The sequence below is a fragment of the Capra hircus genome, chromosome 14, assembly GCF_001704415.2.
Source record: "Capra hircus breed San Clemente chromosome 14, ASM170441v1, whole genome shotgun sequence".
Taxonomy (NCBI): domain Eukaryota; kingdom Metazoa; phylum Chordata; class Mammalia; order Artiodactyla; family Bovidae; genus Capra; species Capra hircus.
This window is the reverse complement of record NC_030821.1, coordinates 78,659,847-78,680,650: the sequence shown is the minus strand read 5'-3', so window position 1 is coordinate 78,680,650 and position 20,804 is coordinate 78,659,847. Positions and strand designations below refer to the sequence as shown.

Genomic DNA, 20,804 nt, shown 5'->3' with positions numbered 1-20,804 from the left:
TGGAAATGAACCCCTGGTCATCTCAGTCGGGGTTAACTGGGCAGCTGTGGTCAGACTCAGGCCACTGGCTGAGAGCCCAGCCTCTGCACTCAGGCTTCGGTAACACGGGGACCAGGAAGGATGGGTGTGTGACACCTGGCGGGCGCTGGGCATCACACTGCCAGCCTTACACACTTGCTTATAGAGCCGCAGCAGCCTGCAGTGAGGGCACTCCGAGTCCATCTGGGGCTGAAACCATGGCTGCCCTTTCCCCCGTCGGAGAGATTTGGGCAGGTGGCCCAGAGTCCTCGTGTGTCCTGCCCCACGTGCGGGAGTCCAGTGAGGACTGGATGGGGCCCCTGGTGTCTGGGCTGCTGCTCTGGGGTCACCTGGCACGACCTCGCCCTGTGTTCAGCTCCCCTCTAGGACAAGATGATCAAGCCAGGGGCCTTAGCCCTTTGCCCTGGAACCCTCGTCTCTTAACGCGGAGCCTGGCCTGGAGGGAGCACTCCTGTGTATTGGCCAGAGTCAGCCTCCTATTAGCATCCTTTTTAAAGTTCGTTTGTTTGTTTGTTTGTTTTTCCTCCTAGAATTGATATGTTCCAGGGACCTTTTTCTCTTCAAAAATGTCCATCCAGGAGAACTCGGGCTGTCGTGCTGGGAGGCCTTGTGTTGGAGCCTGCTCGGCCCCCAGGACTCTGGGCAGCCTTGCTTCCTTCTTGGCTGTGTGACGGTGGTTAGGTTAGAGGAAATTCTTTCATTTCCAATTAATCATTTTCCATGAACCTGTTCTGCATTCGGCACACAGCAGGCTCCCTGCTTAGCACGTAGATGCCTCACTCCCCCTGGGACTCTTCTGTCTTTTCTGTAAGTAATTGCATTGTTTGTGTTTGCACCGTGTGTTTTGGAGATGCTTCTAGAAGAGGGAGCAGAGATTCTGGTTGCTGAATACTAACGGACACCTTGTCAGGGGCAGAGGGGGCAGCTCCTGGAGATCAGGAGGCCAAGCTGCTTTGCTCTGGGAACCTTTGTTCTTGATAAGTAGTTCTGACAATAAAAAATCCGTGGAGGCACTGTCTCTGCTAAACGGGACCTGAGGCCTGCCTTGTTAGCCCATGTTCCACAGCTCTGGACCTGAGAGGCGTGTGCCTGTCCCAGTCTGTTCAGAGGAGATGGGGCGCAGAGGACCTGATGTCTCTCCAGGTGTTTTGCTCAAGAAAAGGAATTTTCCAGGGTATCACATGGGGGAGAATCTGCAAACTCAGGGAGCAGAACAGGCTAGCATTGGCAGCTGCAGAAGGCGTGTTTCAGACCACGTGGGAGTGTTCTTAACTGCCCTTTCTACAGGCCCTGTGCCGGGTGCTGAGGGTCTGCAGACGAATAAGCCGTATGCTGTCTGCTAGAGTCACGAGGTGCAGGAGGGAGCCCTCCAGGGAACAAAGACAGACAGACTGACAGTCCTGTCTGCCTGGGCAGCTCACTGCAGATGCAGCCTGCAGTGAGGGGTGCAGAGCGGAGGCTGTGAGCGCCCCGCCCTGCCCCTCTGGGATCAGCATAACCCGAAGCGTCCTTCCGTGCTCTGTCCTGGGGAGGAAGTCCGCCACTGTTTGGATGCTGTCATGGACGGCTTTCCTCTGCCTCCTTCTCTGAATCATCTTCTCAAGTGCGCCTATTAATAGCACTAAGGGCAGAGTTCCTTGGTAGAAGTGTTAAAGTATTTTAGGGAAATTAAAAATCTAGCCTCTGTCAAACATTGTTTTTCCCCAGAATTTGCTGAGTGCCTGAAGTTACACAGTCTTGCCTTGTTTGTTTTTTTCCCCCTTATTTAATCTCTTAGTGTTTTCTTAAATATTGTTAGTATTCTTTTGGAGATGCAGTTCTTCTGAGTATTTGTAATGATTGTTGTGAAAAATACCTCTTAACAAACTTTGAAACCTGGAAGTTGGAAGGGGGCACTCTGAGATGTTCGGAGCCCTGACCCCTCTGTGCAGGCGGGGGCTGAGAGGACTCCGAGGGCACCGTGGCCTCTCCGTGGTCTCACCGCCACCTGCAGGGAGAGCCAGGCAGGCTCCCGCCTCTAGGTCCCAGGGCCCCGGCTTCCTGACGGGCGTGGAGCTGGGGTGTCTGACAGAGAGAGAGTGCCGCAGAGTCAAGTGTGGGCTGGCGCTCTGCCCTCTCCCCGGGGAATGGATTTCTCCCTTCTGTCCTCCTGGGGAGTGTGTCCGCCCTCCCAGGCTGGTCCAGTGCACCTCTCTGCCGGAGGCTGCCTGACCCTTGAGACGCCGCCTCCTCCTCTGTGTCCCACGGTTCTCAGCACCGGGCTGCTGTTAGAGTCCACTGCTCTGGGACCAGGTCCACGGGCGTCTCTCCGCAGCAGGTGGTGACTCTGGGGGCCACGCTGTCCTCATCGTCCCTCTTCCCCCAGGGCCCAACGCAGGACCAGGTGGTTAACAAGGGTGGGGAGCAGAGACGTCCCTGTTCCAGTCCCCGGGACCTGAACAGGTGTTTGCATATATGGCGGAAGGAACTCTGCGGATGTGGTCGCGCTAAAGACCCTGAGATGGGGAGATGACCTTGGTGTTTTCGGGCCACCGTGATGAAGTACAGCAGGCCAGAGGGCTCGGAAACGATAGAAGTTTCTCAGTCCTGGAGGCTGCAGTCTGAGCTCAGCTATTGGTCCGGGCACGGGGTTCGCACCCAGGCCTCTGTGCCTCCGGGCCTGCCCGTGCCCTGCACCTGGAGCTTCCAGGTGCTCCTGTCGGTCCTCACGTTGCTGGAGGGGGTGCTTTACCAAGGGGGCTTTGGGGCACTGGTCAGAGTCAGCTTTTGTCCTGTGTCCTCTTTGTCCCTGGGAGGGCAGGACTCCCCGTGGTCCATGGGGAGCGTTCCTCTAGGAGCATCTGGAGGAACAGGTCCCGGTCCTGTGGGTGCCCCTCCCTCCTGTGTCTGGAGCCCCTGCCCTGAAATGCCAGCGTTTCTGTGAGCATAAAGGCACCGTGTGCTGCAGCCTCAATGCAGGGCCGTTTGAGATCCTGTAGCAAAGAGCGCTGAAAGCTTCTGAGCCAGGGAGCGAGTGCCTCCTGGGAAGCTGTCCGGATGAAAATAAATCTCAACTGCAGAGTGAGGGCGAGCACAAGGGTGTTTATGTCTGTGTTATTTTTAGAAACCGGAATGTCCGACAGTCGGGCGTGATTAGTGAATTACGGTACGTTTGTATAATTGACGGTCATGCAGCCATCACAGACTGTGTTTCTGTAGAATTTGTAATGCTGAGCTCCGTTGTCACAATGAGGGTTGTGATGCCAGCAGACTCAGGCTCCCTAGATGAGCGTCAAGGCAGCGCCCTGCCTGGAGCGGGAGGCCCCAGGGCCTGACTCTGGGAGGCTGGGACGTCTCTGAGCTGCTGAGACCCGGGCTGGGGAGGGGGCCGGGCCAGGTTCTTGCCAAGGCCCTTGGGCCATCCACAGCTCACAGCTGTCAGGTCACTGTCCGTGACCCCCTGGCTCTGTGTCTGCCTGCTCACCACGCGGTGGACACTCAGCGATGCCTCTAGAGGCTGGGAGGATCTGGAGTCCACGACCCAGGATCAGGATCGAGCACCCCCCCCAGGCCCTGTCCTGCCATGCGGACAGTGTCCACTGCTTCACGGGTGGAGGCGGTGGGGCGTAAGCTGGGGTCTGTAACGTGACACGCGGTGCATACAGGTCAACTGACAGAAGGGAGACCGGCTCGTGAGGTCGCGTGACTGGAGGGAAACGCCACAGTGTTCACAGGAAGAGACTCACGGGTGAATCTTCTGCGTTTTTTGGTTTTACGTGCATGTACTATTATTATTTGAAATATGTACAGAATTTTTTTCTTTTTTAAGAAAGAAAAGCCCTCTACGTTTCCCGACCAGGTGCGTTTCAGTTTTCTGAAGCCGTGGAGTTCACCTGTCCGTGTTTCTTGTTCTGTGTGTCCATTTGGATGTGCTCGTTGCCCACAAGGAGCGCACTGTCATCTCTGGGGCCATGGCGGCTTCATGTTTCTCTGGGCTGGATTTGGCCTTGACACTTTGGACCCTCACCTCACCTCCCATTGCTGACCTGGGCACCTCCCAGAGTTCGCTGTCCCACCAGGCCCCCTGCCCCGGGGAGTCTTTGCTAGAGATGCAGACGGCCTGTTTCCGACCACAAAAGAAAATCAAGTGAGAAGCGTCTCTGGGGTCAGTGCTCCCCTGAGGGAAGGCTGCAGTGCCGAGACGATCACTGGGTGCAGCTGTCGATCTCGCTTTTTCCCTCCGCTTGCTCCCTCTTGGCAGAGTCCTTTTCAGCCACCAAAACCGCCTCCAGCATCCCAGTAAGAGTGTTGTCATCTCCTGAGGCGACGAGGTTGGGTCAGCCGTCGGGCGGCTCCCAGCAGCCCCTTTGGGGCATGTAGGTGGCTTTCTTCAGCGGTCTCCGGGCAGCCTTCCAGCTGGTGGCTGGCACCCTGCCTCACCTTTTGCTGCCGCACTGGCTTTTGGGTTGTCCTCTGTTCCCAGCTCTCTTCCGAGACAGAGTGCTCATCTTTAGGTTCCATCCTTCTGTTGACTTCACAGGACGCCCCTCCATGCAGTCTGCCCTCCCATTTCAGGAACATCATGTAGGTACGTCATTGGTTTCCCACTTGAAATACTTGAAGCCAGCCTCTCCGCCTGTGCAGGGATGTCTAAACACCTTCGTGTGCTCTCAGACTCTCCACCTTCCTTCCGCCTGCTAGTAGGGGTGGGTTAAGGCCAGATGCTGGGGGACGGGGTGGAGGTGCCCTGCCTGTGTCTCTCACGTCGGCTGCCTTGGTCCGTTCCTTGCTGGGTTGGAAGAGGAGGACCTGCCAGGTGGGAAGGGCCATGGATGCAGATGCTCGGAGGGCAGAGTGTGGAGTGGAAACGCGAACGTCAGTGTCATGGGTTATTTCCGCTGCCGCTGCCCTTGGGTGGCTGTGGAGTGGGGACCCTGGAGCCTTTGACCACAGGTGATGGTGCCGGCACTGTGGTAGTCCCGCGGGCCTGCGTCTGACTCAGTGCCTGCGTGGCTCGGAAACCAGATGAGGCGAAAATACCCTGAAAAGACGCGGGAAGAGAGGTGGGCTTCCTGAACCCCTGTGGGTCTTTGGGGATTTGAAAACAGAATTCAACCTTGCGGAAGATGGATTCAGCTAGAAAAATCTTTCAGGGATTTTTGTCAGCTTCATGTTGAAAATGCCACAACCATTAAAATATGAAAAGGAGAAAGTCCTTAACAATGTGGAATTGGCAATTAGGCACAACAAAGAAATTCCAGAAAGAGAATGATAAAGCCAGAGCCAGGCTCCCACCTCCCACCGCCTGAGCAGAGCAAAGCTGCCCCGCCTTGATCCAGTGGTTCCTCCATGGAAATCCTATGAGAACAGCAAAAAGGGGCCGGTCATTTCACACAGTTCGCTTTCATGGGAAGGCCCTTAAACGCTTGATCACTTGAGACATGGAGTATCTACATATCTACAGTACTTTTTGGAGCCAAAGGAGAAATAAAACAGTCGAGCAAAGTATGTCTCCCAGACTGACCTCTCTCTCCTCCCTCCCCGCAGCCTCTTTTTAAAAGCTTTGTATTTTATATTGGAGTATAGCCCGTTAACGGTGATGTGATAGTTTCAGGTGAACAACAAAGAGACTCAGCCATACATATCCATGCAGCCATTCTCCCTGGAACTGCCCTCCCACCCAGGCTGCCACACGGCATTGAGCAGAGCTCCCTGTGTGCTACCGCACGACCTTACCAGTTGTCCATTTTAAGTATCACGCTGTGTGCATGTTCATCCCAGCCTCCCTCGCTGTCCCTTCCCCTCATCCTCCTCCCCTCACCCCTGGAACCATAAGGTCGTTCTCTAAAGTCTGTTAGTTTCTTTCTGGTTTGTGAGTTCGTCTGTACCATTTCTTTTCGGATTCCACTTCTAAGGGATGCCGTTCGGTGTTTCTCCTCCTCTGCCTGACTTCACTCAGCGTGCATTCCTTTGTATTCTTTTCCATTACGGTTTATCGTGGAACACTGACTGTGTTCCCTGTGCTGTGCCGTCGGACCTTGTTGTTTATCCATCCTGTCTATAATAGTGTGCGTCTGCTCGTCTCAGACTTCCACTCCTTCCCTGCCCCCTGCCCTTGGCAACCTCCAGCCTCTGGATACAGGTGAGGAGGAGAATCCCGTTTTCTCAGGGTCCCAGGACAGAGGCCGATGAAACATGGTCTCTACGCTCAAGGGCCTGGGAGAGGGAGATGGGCAGGTGACTGCCACGCTGTGCTCCCTGCTCTCTTTGCGGGACATGTCCTGGAAGCTGGAGGATGAGCCCAGCCTGGAAGGAGGCCTGACAGAGGTGCCGCTGGGGCTGGGCACCAAGCATGGGCTGCTCACACAGCCGAGTGCAGCTTGGTGGGCGGTGGGGAGGGGTGCGCCGGGAGCCAGGCAGGAGCAGCCACAGGGGCAGGGGGCGAGCAGGATGCCTGGCGGGGCTGCGGGGACCCTCACGAGCCTCCCAGGCCCCTTGCTGGGCAGGCCTGCCCCGTCCACCCTGGGCCTGCGGGTGGGGTGGGGACAGAGGCCCCTACTCCGGGGCTGATGTGCACATCTGCGGCCGTCCGGCTGTCCCATGTCACCCCAACCCTGTGGGGTGGCCCCTGGCCAGCCCAGCGCTCACACGTTCTGATTCCACGTTCCGTCTGATTGTATCTAATAACTGTTCATGTGGTACCGCCAACATGATTTCAAATCCTGAACCCTAGGACCACGAAGAAACCTCTTAAGTTCAGAGGGGTGACAACGATGCTCCAGGAGGCAGAGTCACAGCGAGGGGCGGGCTGTGGGTGGTGGCCGCTGCATGGACTCCACCTGTGCGAGGAGCTGGGAGGAGGCAGGAGGCAGGAGGGGGCCGGCCATCTGCCGCTGGCCCACAGGGACCTGCAGGACCTGGCCTGTGAGGCGTGATCTTGTGACTTGTCGAGAGAATCAGAAACTCGACTGAATATCCAAAACGTTCCTGTATTTAAAACAGTGACTTGAGATATTTTAAGAGGAGGCAGGCCAAATGTATCTTTGAGCTGAATAAGGCCGGCCAGCCCTCTGCTCGGACTCCCGGGCAGTTCTCTTGGCTGGCACGCAACCGCCTTGGTGGATCCACCCTGGCACCAGGTCTCGTTACTGACCAGAATCTCTCATCTGAACAGCTCTTCCAGCTGAGCTTTTCTTAACTCCTCTGCCACCTCTTTCTGCATCGATACAAATTACTGGACAGTGAAATGGGAAAGAAACTGAAGCTAAAATTTATTTTAATTGGGGAACTTCTGCCATTATCCCTTCCAACCACCATTATCATCTTCATCATCTTCCTTTTACAGTTTCATACCGTGCGAGTCTCATAGTGCCAGATGGAAGGAAATGAAGCATCATGATGAAATGGGGAAAAAATAAATAAAAATGCGGATGAATCAGACCATGCCCAAGGAGAGCCCCGACTCAGAGGAACTGCAGGCCTGTGTTCAGGCGAGCCGGGGAGCCGTGCCCAGCTGTGCCGTGGCACATGGCTGGTGGGGACGTGGCAGGATTGCGCTCCAGCCAGGCCCCCCATGCCCAGGGCAGGGGATGCAGTTCCCCTGTCGCCCAGGAGGCCACGCTGCCCAGAGCGGGTGTGGGCACCTTGGCAAAGCCCCTTCCCTGCCCCAGCCTCACAGCTCCAGGGAGCCTCTCCCTCCAGGCCGTGGGGTGCTCCAGGCACTCGCTCCTGAGCCACATCCCCGGAGGATGTGAGCAGAGGAGTCAGGCCGAAGGAGTTGGGGGCAGGACTGAGGCTGTGGCTGCCCCCACGCATGCACTGCAGGGTGTTCACGGCAAGCGAAGGGGCCCTGGGGAGGCACTCCGCATCCCTGTCCTCACCAGGAGGATGACAGACACGGGCCTCCCATCACTGGCTCTCTGGTAGGCCCAGCCCACTCGGCAGGGGAACGGCTACTGAGAACATCCATCTGGGCCTCGCCCCAGGGGCAGTGCAGCAGGGTGCAGAGGCCAGCCAGTGCCCAGGGTGGGGTGGGGTGGGGTGGGACATCAGTGTGTCCCCAGGGAGAGGTGGGGCATCCCCGTGTCCCTCAGCCCTGCTTAGGGCTGCCAGCTGAGATAGGGCATGCCTGGGACCCCCATGATGGGACCCCAGAGATAGAGACCCTGGCAGGTGAATATCATCGGGCTGGTGGTCCCAGCTGTGGCTGCCTAGGACCACTTCAGCAACAGTCACGGGGCAGAGCAGCCAAGCAGACGGCCGACATGGGCAGAATGCGGCTCTGCAGTGCCAGGCTCGACTCTGGCCACCTGGGCTCAGGGCCCTGGTGTCTGTGCCCCACCTGGGCTCAGGGCCCGGGTGTCTGTGCCCCACCTGGGCTCAGGGCATGGGTTTGTCATACACTCAGCAAATAGCAACAAAAGACTACAGAGAAATACCCGTTTACATCCCTGCTAGTTTCTCGTCATAAACTGTGGAAGCCAGAACCCCTGCTGAACAGTACTTTTAAAGTACAGAGAGGGAAGAGCTGTCAGCTGAAGTTCTTATAGCCAGTGAAAACATCCTTCAGGATGAAGGCAAAATATAAACATTTCGATGAAGGAAAACTAGGAAACTACCACCTCTTCTGCAAGAAATGCTTCAGCAAGTTCTTCAGGTTAAAGGCAGACAGAGCCAGGTGGACCTGGTTATTCAGGTAAAAGTGAGCACCGCCAGAAACCCTAAACACTTGGGCAAACGTTATGTACTTTTTTCTCTTCTTTCTTTTAAATACATAGGAATTCTTTAAAAAATTTTTTTAATATGTGGTTAACAATGTATATGAGCTTAGTATGTATGACAGGGATAGCAGAAAGAAAAGAGGTGGGGCAAATGAACCCACGTGAGTTCATTTTATATGGAATGATATGATCTTTTAAGTAGATCATAAAAAATTAAAATTATATTTTAATCCCTTAGGTTACACTAACAAATGTAAAGAAATGTAGGTAAAATGTTAACAGATCAATTTAACTTACATATGTGGTATGTGCATATATATATAGAGAGAGAGCACAAGAGAAAGATAATAGCCAGAGGCTGTTACAAGAGACAGAAAAGCAAAATTCAAGTGTATTTGGTCTAGAAGGGATGCGGTTTATGTAGGAGGGTTCAAGTAAATGAACTGAAAAGCCTCCCCCTGCAAACAGTGCAGTTACGTTACCGTAGTGGAGTGGTTGTATTACTATCACTAAATACCCTTCAAGACAGTATCACCAAAGATAAAGAAGGAAGTCCATGATGACCAAGCAGTCAGTCCATGAGCAGGGCATCGTCATCGTAAGTGTGCAGGTGTGTAATCACAGAGCTTCAAAGAACACAAAACAAAACCTACCTTTAGCTGGAAGGGGTTACAGACAATTCCACAGTCACGACTGGGCATTTTAAGATCTTTCAGAAGTGAGGAAAGTATTAGAGCAAAAGATTAAAAAAATTTAATGAAGAAGTGAGTGGCATAGTGCTATCCACCACCTAACTGTATTTAGAGGACACTGCAGCAAACAGCTTCAGCGTACACCTCCTTTCCAAGTGTACAGCTGCATTCACCAGGGTGGACTGTATGTTGGGCCACAGAAGCAAGTCATGAAATCACACAGAGAAACTGTGTGCATTAAACTCTAGTTAATGGTATATGTGCCAAGGTTTTTAGGGGGAAGTATACTGATGTTTGCAATTTACTTTAAAATGCATGAACAGAACATGAATTACTAGATGGGTAAATAGATAAATATGTTAAAGATATGCAATAAAACAAGTATAGCAAACTATTAATAATAGAAGCTAGGTGGTGGGTTTACCAGTCCTTATTGTGAAATTTTTTAACTTTGCTATATGTTTGAAAATGTTCATAGTAACAATGGGAAAAAAAAATTCCATTATTTTTTAAATGGAAGTCTCAGAATACTTAAGACACTACTGTCCATTGTAAATATCTTAGAGGGGGAATTGGCTATGTATTCGATAGCATTTCCCCAACTTATCCATCTCAGGAAACCCCCCACCCCATACCCTTTTAAGGAAGATCTCAAGGAAACAGAAATCCAAAGATTCTATTGGTATAGCAGAATAGACCCAACCAAAATGTGTATCAGATAACCCTGATCCCCGGTGGCTGTGGTGAAGGCCTGGTCTGCCAGTGCAGGAGACGTGAGTTCAGTCCCTGGGTCGGGAAGATCCCCCAGAGAAGGAAATGGGAACCCACCCCAGTATCCTTGCTGGGGAATTCCATGGACAGAGGAGCCTGCGGGCTACAGCCCATGGGGGTGCGAAAGGGTCAGACACGGCTGGGCAACTAAACGACAGCGGCAACGCAACAAGCCCTTTATTCTGGCGTCTCTGACTCCTCACTGTGCAATCCCTGTATCTTTCTGTTTCAGCACCTGTGGAATGGGGCCGATAGTTGCATCTGCCTGAGGGATTATTTGGGGATTAAATGGGACCAGAGGTGCGGAAAACCTCCCTCAGTGTCTGGCATTTTGTAGGCAGTTGATAATTCCTAGTGACTGTCTCCTTTTCCTTCCTGAGCCGGGAGTGAGGGACCTGGAGCTTTGCCTCTTTACCCTGTCCTTGGCAGCACTGTTAGTAATAAATGGTGCGGGGGCGAGGAGGAACCACGAGCGTTTCTCAGTGCGTTTCAGTGTCCCGACAGCCAGGCAGCTTCCGTGTCACCAAGAGTGGTTCCAGCGCAAGGGGGGCGGGGGGCGCGGGCTAGGCTTTGCTGTGGGAGAGCCGGTAGGATCTTGCATGGAAAAGGCAGGCCTGGCAGAGAAGGGTTTTCACACCCTGCATGAGCAAATGGACAGAAATGAGTTTGTGATTAGATTGCAGGCTCTCCAAGCCCCCCTTGGCACCTCACCAGCCAGCGTGTTGTGGGGAAGCATGGTGGCGTCATTACTGGGACATTGGTACCATGGGCCCCAGAGGAGACGAGCCATGTGCACACTCAGGTCGCCCCGGATATTCTGATGTTTCGGACTGAATTAAAGGGGATGCCACCATTTTCATAAAGCACCGTGTACTCAGGCCTGTCAGCACTCCCAGTAGCATGTACCGGGTGATGACGTGGGTCTGGCGCCACGAGAGGCACCAGGCAAAACCACCACGGGTGTTTCTCAGCCTGGGCCAGGAGCAGAGGCGCGAGAACAGCAAAGCAACCAGGATAACACACCCCAAACCTCTCTCGCTTTAAACTATATGTTGTCTTGTCCTTGAAAAAGAGAATAAAGTGCTGATTATTCCCCTTAAAAGCCTTCCTCAAAGGACACAATGTTTCACCAACGAAATGAGTAGGTTCTTGGGCTCTGATTTCAGCCCAGTGACCACAGTGATGAGTTCTCGATCACATACTTGAGGTCTGCTGAGAGAGCAGGTCTGAAATAGTCTCATTACACTAAAAACAAACAAACAAAAAAGCACAGGCCAACACAATATTGTAAAGCAAATATCCTCCAATAAAAAAATTAGAAATGTATTAAAAATACTTATTAAACCATTATTTAGATTCCAAAAGAGAAAAAAACCTGTGTGAAGAGATAGACATGGAGTAACTTGATTGTAGCAATAATTCCGCAGTGTATACGTGTGTGTGTGTGTGTGTGTGTGTGTGTGTGAGAGAGAGTGAGTGTACGCGTACGCGCGTGCGTGCGCACTGACTGGTGTCTGACTCCTTATGACCCGTGGACTATAGCCCACCAGGCTCCTCTGTCCCTGGGATTCTCCAGGCAAGAATGCTGGAGTGGGTTGCCGTTTCCTCCTCCAGGGGATCGTCCTCTGCTGCCTCCGTAAAGGTGGGAGGGGAAACAGGACAGAGGGAAGAGCAAGCGGAGTCTTGTCACTTGATGATTATCCCCACCCCCCAGCTGGAGGGTGATGTCACCAAGTCCAGCATGGTGAAGGATGAGTCCAGAGTGGGACTGCTAGTTTCACAGCTGGAAACTAGGCCTGAAACGAAATCTACTGCTTAAAAACAGGTAGCTTCCCAAGACAGTCAGCAGGCCAAGGTCTGGGGGCCACCCGTTAACAGCTGGCCACAAACCCAGGGAGGCTGGTTTCACCACGTGGTGGCTGGCTGCAAGGTCACACTCCAAGTCTGCACCAAAGGGCTCTGACAGCACAGAAGAGGGGCCCAGGCAGATCATCTAAAGCCCACAGCATTAATGCCGATTCATCAGTCTTTTCAACTGCAATGCAATTGGATGGAAACGAGCCCTGGGAGCTCCTCAGGCCGAGTGGCAAGAGAGACCCTGCATCCCCGGTGCTGAGCCTGTTAAGCCATCAGGGAGGGACTGGTCCTGCCACTCAGAGGCCCCACTGCAAGGACTCCTTCATCAGGCTCGCCCCAAACTGTGCTTTAACAAAGTGCGTTCTCTCCTAGTTTCCTTCTCTCTGAGGAGTAGAAAGCAGGAAATGAGCCGTGTCTTCAGGCTCAGAATCAGAGGACACACTGTGCTTTCTCTGTAGCCCACAACTTCAGCTGGTACCGAATTCGGGCTTGAGTGGCTCCTGTTCTTGTTTCGCATCCCTAGGGCTAAAGCCCTGCTCTGTTACTCTCCAAATCAGACCTGTGACTAGTAAGTGTGCCGCCGTGTGCCCCGCACCGTGCCAAGGGCCTTGCACCCAGCATCCCACCCCGTCTTCACCCAAGTCCCACGAGATCATTCTTGTCTTCTTGCTGCAGAAGCAGCAGCACCTTGAGGGGTTGAAGTGACTTACCATGCCAAATGTAAGTGACGAAAGCATGGAAGGCTCCCGTCGAGTAAGCACACCCAGACCTGACGCAGTGAGCTTTCACAGGCTCCCAGCAGCGGGCTGATGTGAGGACTCTCCCTGGGAACAGAGAACCAAGAGCGTGCCAAGGTAGCCCAGCAGGGGCAGGGGGACAACGTGCCAAGAAATGGAGCAAGAGGAAATAAAGAGTCGTGAACGTCCAGGGGCGCCTGCATCGAGGACAGGGCAGGCCAGGACACTGGACAGGGATGGAGGGCCGCTGAGACAGTGGACGTGCAGGGCGATGGCGACAGGTAAGAGCCTCACCTCTGCTGTTAACTGAGCATTTCCCGTGAACCAGGCCCCGTGCTAAGAGCGTCAAGCATAAGAGCAGTGTTGTCGGCTCTGACAAGTACACTCTGTTGTTGACCACGCTTCGGATGAGGAAGTGGAAGGCTGAGAGGGCCCGTTTCTTCCCTGTGGGTGGTCCCCCAGGTTGCTTGGTCCCCCGTGTGTTCCCCCATCACCTCATTGAGCACCTAGAGTCGAGGGCAGGTCTGAGGCCTCCTGACTCCCCCCTTGCTTCTCCCGCTGCCTGGCACCAGGAGAGGCGCTGGAGAGGGCAGGTTAGGCCTGCTGTCTGTTGTGGGGCCAGGACAGATAGTGTGGGAACCCAGGGCCCCAGCATACCTGCACCAGAACCTGCAAGCTGGCCTGGCTCAGAGGTACAGCCTCGGGGGGCGGGAGCGTGGGCCCCCAACCCCAGCAGGAGAGCGCCTCACCTTCAGGCTGGCACAGGCCAGGCGGGGCAAGGTGTGCCATGTCACTCTAGAATCATCTCGTCTTCTAACCAGACCAATGACGGTGTAGGGGGGCTTCAGAGCTAAGAGAGCCGGAGAAAGGGGGACGGGGGGATGGAGGGGTACTTTTGGAAGGGCCCCTCTGAGGGCGACGGGAGGTGGCAACACAAGCCCGCCTCCTTGGAGACAGACTCGCCCCAGCCCAGGGTGCTGGTGCGCTCCAGACACAGGCTGTCCTGTAACATCGCTCAGTCAACATGGCCCCCCCCCACCAGGAGCTAAAATAGCCCAGGCAGTTAGTCCCAACAGCAGCCAACACCTCTGTCTGCAGGAACCAGAGTTGCCATAGAAACAGCCCAGCTCAGGAGGTGAGTGGACAGGGAAAGCTGGGCCCCTCCACCTGCGAGGCCCCCCGGGGACTGGGGCCATCCAGGGGCCAGACTCGGGGGCAGGAGGGGACTGAGGCTGTCTGACGGATGGTTCCGCCAGACCCCTGTCCCAGGTGAACAGCGTCCGCCTGATGCTTTAGCCTCTAGATCAGCCTGTCCTTGTCGAACCAAGTGAGGGGATGGTGGGAGGCAGGAAAGGGGGAACCCTGGAGGCTGGCAGTTGGGGTCACAGTCTTTCCCACAGCGACCGCGTGGACCCCGCCAAGGTTCCTCAAGAGCAAACAGGGGGAGGATGAAGCCGGGCTGGCAGCCGCTCCGCAGGGCAGCTCAGTCCTGGCCAGGCGGCCCCCTCACTCACTCACTCTCCAGGCCAGGCGGAGCGGCCGGGGGCCAGGACAGATGGGCCCTGTATACTTTTCCGCTCCTCGCGGGCTGAAGCGTCTGCACACAGAGCCCGCCCGGTGCCTGGGGCCCCAGCCAGCCGTCCCCTCCAAAGGCCCTGTGTTCCAATCAAAAGGACCTGCTTTTTCAACTAAACCTGTCGTTTTCCATAATTTTCCAGCTCCACTGGGTTGGATGGACACCCTGGTGGGGCTGGAGCGGGCCCGTGGTGGCCACAGCTCCCCTCAGGCCAGAGTAGGGGGTCAGTGAAGAAGCCGCAGGTGGACAGGGACCCAGTGCAGGGAGAACAGAGCAGGTGTGAAGAAAGCAACCGGGGCGAGGTGCCTGAGGCAGGGGGCGGAGAGGGACTGTCGCGGGCCCCTCCGCTTCCCAGGTTCCAGAAGCCTCTCATGATACCCTTTTCCTGACCGTAAACCTCATACTTTTTTTTTCTTTGGCTACAACACTGGACATGTGGAATCTTCGTTCCCTGACTGGGGATCGAAACCATGCCCCCCTGCAGTGGACACATAGAGTCCTCACCGCTGGACAGCCCGGGAAGCCCCCGACCTCATGCTTCTTGAGCCAGCGTGAGTGTGTCTTTGCAGCGTGCCTGTAGTCCTACGGCTGAATGTTTCCATCTGTGTTAACCGCAGTGCCTTATCTCTATGTTCCTGCATTATCTCCACATGGTGAAACCCGGCCAGTGCAGGAGTTTGCGCTCAGGTGCCCCCACGGGGCTCTATCCCGGGGCCCAAAGTCCCTGCCTACACCCTTGTCCAGGCCTCTCTGCTGCTGTGTGTCTTGTCTTGTCTCCTAGACGAAGGCTTTTCAGGGACAGGGCCAACTCCTGATGAGTGTCTGACACCCGATAGCATCCAGCACCTCACAGTTTTCAGTTCAGTCTGTCAGAAGGAAAGGGACGTGTACCCCTTCTTGGAAAGGGTTGCTCCCACCAGAGACACACGGGTTCTAAGGAGCCCACACCTGCAAAGAGGGCTGTTCCACACGGCCACAGACACGGTTCTGAATGGGAGCCGCCACTTGGCTCACAGACCCACCTTCAGGGAAGGGAGGGACTGGAGGGGGACCACTGTTGCCCCCTGAGGACGCGCCCACTCTCCAAAGACAGCAGACTCCAGACAGTGCCCCGGCCAGCGCCCCGAGGGGCCAGATGCCCGTCTGAGGGGAGGAGGAGCGTGCTCCTGCGGAGGCACCTTCTGGGTGGGCCACCAGGGGTTGGGGGCCTTGAGAGGAGAGATAGCCCATGGCTGGGGATCAGGAAAGGCTTCGGGGAGCGGTGGCCTTGGCATCGGACCCTGAAGCTCAGCGCTCAGCTGCTGTGGGAGAGGGCATGGGCATCCCAGGAAGATCAGCTGGCCATCTTTCAGTGGTTATACTTTGAACAAACTGCCCCGAATGTCAGGGAATCAGACCTGGGCCTGCCAGTTGTGCTCACACCCCACGGTGGCAGAGAGGTTGGCCGAGGCCCTGGGGCTCTGCCCGCAGGCCTTTACCGCTGCAGGGGTCAGGGTGGCCAGCCTCACCTGTGCTCGTGGCCGGGAAAGAGGACCGGCCAGCCACGCTGTGGTCCTGGAAGTCCCTGTCCCTGCCTGGGGGTGTCACTGTGCACAGGCCTCGTGGCCGGGCCTGCTGGTATGCAAGGCCCCCTGTGAAGGCCCAGGGCTGCCCTTGGAGTGGCTCCCTGGCTCCCGCGCCCTCACACGTCCAGGGCCCTGGCTCTGGGGTCGCCTCAGACCCAGGCCGTGTGCTCAGCCATCCCCAGCCTTTTCTTTCCTCTGAATCATATCACCGCGCTTCGGTGCTTCTGTGACGCTTGACAGATTCTCTGTGAATAAAGGGAAAAATCGCTGCATAAATCATCCAGAGAGTAGCATTTTCTAATATGGATGGGAGGCAAAACAACTCCGGGTGGTTTCTCCTCCTCCGTTTTCAGCAGGGCTTCTCTGTTGGGCCCCCGTCGTCTGCTGTGGAGCTGTAGGTCACAGTCGTGTTTCCAGGGGGAGGCAGCTTTGATCCCTCACCATCGCATTCGCGTTTCCCCTCCTCCCCCACTTCCTGGGACTTGTCATCCTTAATGATTCCATGACAGGAGGCGACGGTCAGAGCCTCAGTCTTATCAGCGTGAGTGGACCAGCGACAGAGATCCCAGCGCCTTCCGAGGGTGGCCTGGCCCAAGGCCGTTGGAGGCGGTTCTGGTTTTGCCACCGATAGAACCGTCTGGAGTTTGCCGCCCCACCAGGACGAGCAGGTTCAGGCCCCGAGGCTTAGGCCGGGCTCTGTGCAGCCTCGTAGAACCTGGGGCTCAGGCTTGTTTAGTCTGTGCAGAGAGGAGGGTGTGCTTGTTCCCTTCCGGCTGTGCCAGGCTGAAGGCGGGGTCCGGGGGGCCGCCGCATGAGCCGCAGGTGTGAGCCAGACCGTCGGAGGAGCGGCTGTCCTTCTTTCCGGGGCTCCTCGTGGGAACAGTGTTTGGGAGCTGCAGTTGTGTCTGTTAGCCCAGCCATTCCTCCCCTGGTGCCCCTCACTCTCCTACTCTGTGAAGTGGGGTGTGTTGGAGGCAAAGCTGTCCCGGTATGACTGGCGGCCGGTACCTGGCAGTTATGACTGAAATCCTCGCCTTCAGGTTCGAAGGCCGAGCCCTTGAAGTCACGGTGGCCTCCCGTCACCCCGTGCTTGAAATTGTAGACGTGGGGTTGGAGTCGCCTCCTGGCTCTTGCCCTCACCCTCCCGAGGGGTGCATGGTGAGGGGCAGGACTGCGGGCTCACTTGCTGCGAGGGGCAGCGGAGCCATGGACAGAGCATGGGCTGATCCCACTCGAGCCTCGATTTCCGCATCTGTGAAAGGGGTGCGTTGGTGAGGCACCCGCCACCGTGTCCGCAATAGCTTCGTCTCATGTAACGCTGTGCGGGGCCCCCGAGGAGGTCGGGGTCTCCCAGGGACAGCCAGTTACTGGGGTGGGTTGGAAAGGAAGCCCAAGTTCCCTCCTCCGTGGGGCCTAATGCGGGAGGGCCTCTCCCTGGACCTGATGGGTCTAGAGGGTCTGAAATCGCCTTTGAATGTTCATCTAGGCACCGTTACCTTTTTGTCCTTTTGACGTCTTGACTGGAAGGAGGAAAGTTATAAATAGCTCTCATCCGTTGCCTTAAAGGCCTGCACTGCGTTTGCTGCTTGAACGCAAAGTGGTAGCTGTTTCCGAAGCCTCGGTCTAGCCACTAGCTACCTTTCCTCACTGTGTTCCCCGCCAGCGTCCACCCGGCCTGCTGTGGCCGAGGCTGCTGGGGAGCACTTTGGGAGCACGCCTAGCCGAATCCTGCACTCGTGAGCGCTGACTCTGGGGCGGCTCCTGCCCTGGCCCGTCCTGGGGTTCGAAGCAGAGGGCGAACTCGGGTCAGGGCAGCAGGCGCTGTGCGTGAGTACGACCTTCCCCCTGCATCCATGACATCCGGGTGGTCCCAGAGATAAGGGAAGCGAAGGTGCACCCCTTACCTGCTGCCCACACCCTAAGTGTTTGTTTCTGTCTCCCGTGCGTCCTGGAGAGGTGTGCATGGACACACAGGGCCCGCTCATGGCAGCGTTCATGTCCACGGCTGAGTCAAGGACTGTCCCAGGGCTGGGGAAAGCCTCACCCACCAGGAGGTGGTGGTTACCCTGTTTTACAGGTGAGCGTGCCGAGGTTTAGACCCTCGAGGAGGTCGGAGTGGGTGGCCTGGAGACGAGGCTGGGAAGGCGGTGAAGGGGTCCCAGAGGCTGGTCCCCAGCTCAGCCCGCTTGTAGACATGCCCTGCTGAGCTGAGCAGCCTGGCTGGGGCTGTGGCTACAGCGAGAGGCCCCTCCGCCTCCCATGCCTGGGTGCCGAGCTGTGGCTTTGTGTTTCCGGAGTTCCAGGCCACCTCCCGAAGCCCAGGTTGCAGAAGAGGAGCAGAATTCTGCGGGGCTGTGGGGGCCCACAGATCTGGAGGAGAAGCAGCAGCCCGAGGCTCTGTAAGGAGGGGGCAGGGGCTGCCGGAGGCGTGGGGAGGCCCGAGCGGCCTTGGTTTGCTTTCCCCTCAGATGTGAGGCCAGCACTGTGTCTGAGGCTGGCTGTGCCATCGAGCTGCTTAGAGGCCCCTGCCTCAGCTCGCGTCCCTTGGCGTCCTGCTGTGCTCTGGGGGCTCTAGGTGTTGAGCTCGGGCACTACTGGCAGGTGGCTCCGGCCTGTGGGTGGGCTTGGGCTTGGCCTGACTGCTTCTGAGAGCGGGTCATCTTTTCCTGTTCTCTAGCGCGGCAGGCGTGACGTTGTTCTGGACACTGCAGACTCTGACTCTGTTCTTTATGGGACCCTGGAGAGAGCTGACGGTTTCTTCTGGCAGGCAGCCTGTGCAGTGAGGCTCCCTGTGTGAACCCTGCCTCGCCTTCCTGGGCTGGGCGCCGAGTCTCTGCTCCTCCAGCTCAGTCCCCCAAGCCTACGCTCTGCTGGTCTGCGTCTGTCCAGTGTGACCTGCTAAACCGTTAACAGCGCACCCCGGGTGGTAGCGCTTGCCAGCTTCTGTGGTGCAAATACCTCCCCTGTGGCCAGCTTCCAGCTCCCAGCGTGACCTCAGGGGACATGGGGGCAGCGCGGCCAGCAGTCCCCCTGGGCCCCTCGGGGTCAGGCTGAGATGCTTGTGTCTGTGCTTGGAGCCCCAGCCAGGCAGCCTGGTGGTGTCCTGTGCGGCCTCGGCTGAGGGCCGAGCGGAAGCTAAGAATCAGCTGTGGGCCCCGGGGGGTCAGGTCCCAGTTCCGCTCTCGAAGCCTCCGCTCTGTTGAGCGAAGGGGTCCCATTCTCTGGCCCCTGCCCTCTGAGGTTGCCCCCCCACGCATACTCTGCCTCCTCCAGGGACCCCTTTCCCTGCATAGAAAGACGGCATCCCCGTTGGAGTTGGGCCCGTGGTACTGCTGCCTGGCAGTCCGTACAGTAGCTGCGGCCACTCTGGAGAGGAGGCGGGTGGGTCGGCCCCCCCTACACAGCCAGCCGTCCTGCCCCTGCAGACCCTGCCGTGCCCCCGCAACGTGGCCGTCCTGCCCCGCCCGTGGCCCTCTGCTGTGCTCCCCCCGCGGGGCGCTTGGGGGCCTCCCCTGTGCCAGTCCAGATTTCTCCTCGCAGTCAGTGGGCTGGGTGGGCTGGCACGTGAGGGTCCAGGGGGCTGGGCGTGACTCCAGCCCTCAGTCTCACCCCCAGGGCTCCTCATCCTCATCGCGTCATTCAGGTTCTCAGAGGCAGTTTTCAGTAACTCATTCAGCAAACGCTTGTGGAGCACCTAAGTTCCAGGTCTATGAGAGATGTGAGACAGCTTCCTCCTTCTGTGAATTCATGGTGGTGTGTGTGTGTGTGTAACAGGCTTGTGAACCAAGCAGGGTCATGAGCGTGCTTAACCATCTGTTAGATAGTAGGCACAGGGGTCAGGGCAGGGAGGGTGCACTTTTCCTGGGGAGGAGAGGGAGCAGATCAGAGTGGGTGTCACGGAGCTGGGCCCTGGGCGTTGGGCTAAGGCGCAGCAGGCCCAGGGGCAGGGGTGCGTTGATGAGCCAGCTGCGGCCCGGTGGTGCGTGGGCCTGGGCCGTGGGGCCCTGCACTCTCTCCTGAGGAGCCCACATGCTCTGTGCCACCCGCCCCCCCCGCCCCCGTGCCCTCTGCTCCCTGTGGCCCGATCAGCACCGACAGAGGGCGAGGGGGAGTGCCGTCACTGGCAGGGTGTGTCTCCTGGAAGCCCTCTGGCCTGGAGAGTATCCTGGCTGCTCAGCACGAGGCCCGAGACCTTTTAAACATCAGCGACTACATCCCGACGTTGCCCTCCGTGACCTCATTTTTACAGCAAGAAAAGACTGCAAAAGGCCAGATCGTTTCCTGGGATGGCCCCGACATGGGCAGAGATGGGACGCGAGCCTGGTTCTCTGTGTCTCCGAGGCCCGAGAGCCCTGTCGGCCCCCTGCACTGACTCGGGGGTGAGAGGCTGGCCACCCCCTGGTGCCCGTCCCAGGCTGGACAGGTGTGCGGAAATCTGAACTCCTTCCTTTCCTGTTTGCTTTCCTCATCGCGTCTAAGGAAGCAGGGCATTCAGATCAGGATTGATGAAACGTGCCATTAGATGTGAAAGTGCCTTTTAGCTAATGGCAGCTGGCTTAGTAATGATCGAGGCATTTTGTTAAGAAAACAGAGGTGTTTCACTGCCTTAAAATCAGTCAGCTCATGGCCCCCTCGGGGAGGTGGTGCTTCAGCACATACAAGGCTTTTGGGGGACTCCTAGTTGCGCCTGCGTTTTCTTCCAGGGAGGCGAGGACCGGCAGGCTCTGTGCCTCCTGAGCACTGTCAGGTGGGGAGGTCTCTTTTCCAGGGCGGCTGCGGGGAGCACAGGGGCCCCAGGGGAGGTGGGCCAAGGGTGAGCTTAGCCGGGGGGAGGCTGGGGTGCAGAGAGCGGTGTGGGCACAGAGTGG

The 20,804-nt window shown here is 56.8% G+C and overlaps 1 protein-coding gene across 5 annotated transcripts in view; it reads left to right on the top strand.

Annotated features, from left to right (window-relative positions):
- Positions 1-20,804, top strand: part of TRAPPC9 (trafficking protein particle complex 9) — a 391,636-nt gene that overhangs the window by 253,180 nt on the left and 117,652 nt on the right. Inside the window, exon 20 of one of the 5 annotated variants that reach the window (XM_018058611.1) lies at positions 7,364-7,460. The exons of the other annotated variants lie outside the window; for them this stretch is intronic. Within the exon in view, the coding sequence (XP_017914100.1) occupies positions 7,364-7,436 (73 nt within the window). The 3' untranslated portion in view covers positions 7,437-7,460. Of the gene's footprint in view, positions 1-7,363; positions 7,461-20,804 lie in introns of those variants that run through there. 5 annotated transcript variants of the gene reach the window in all.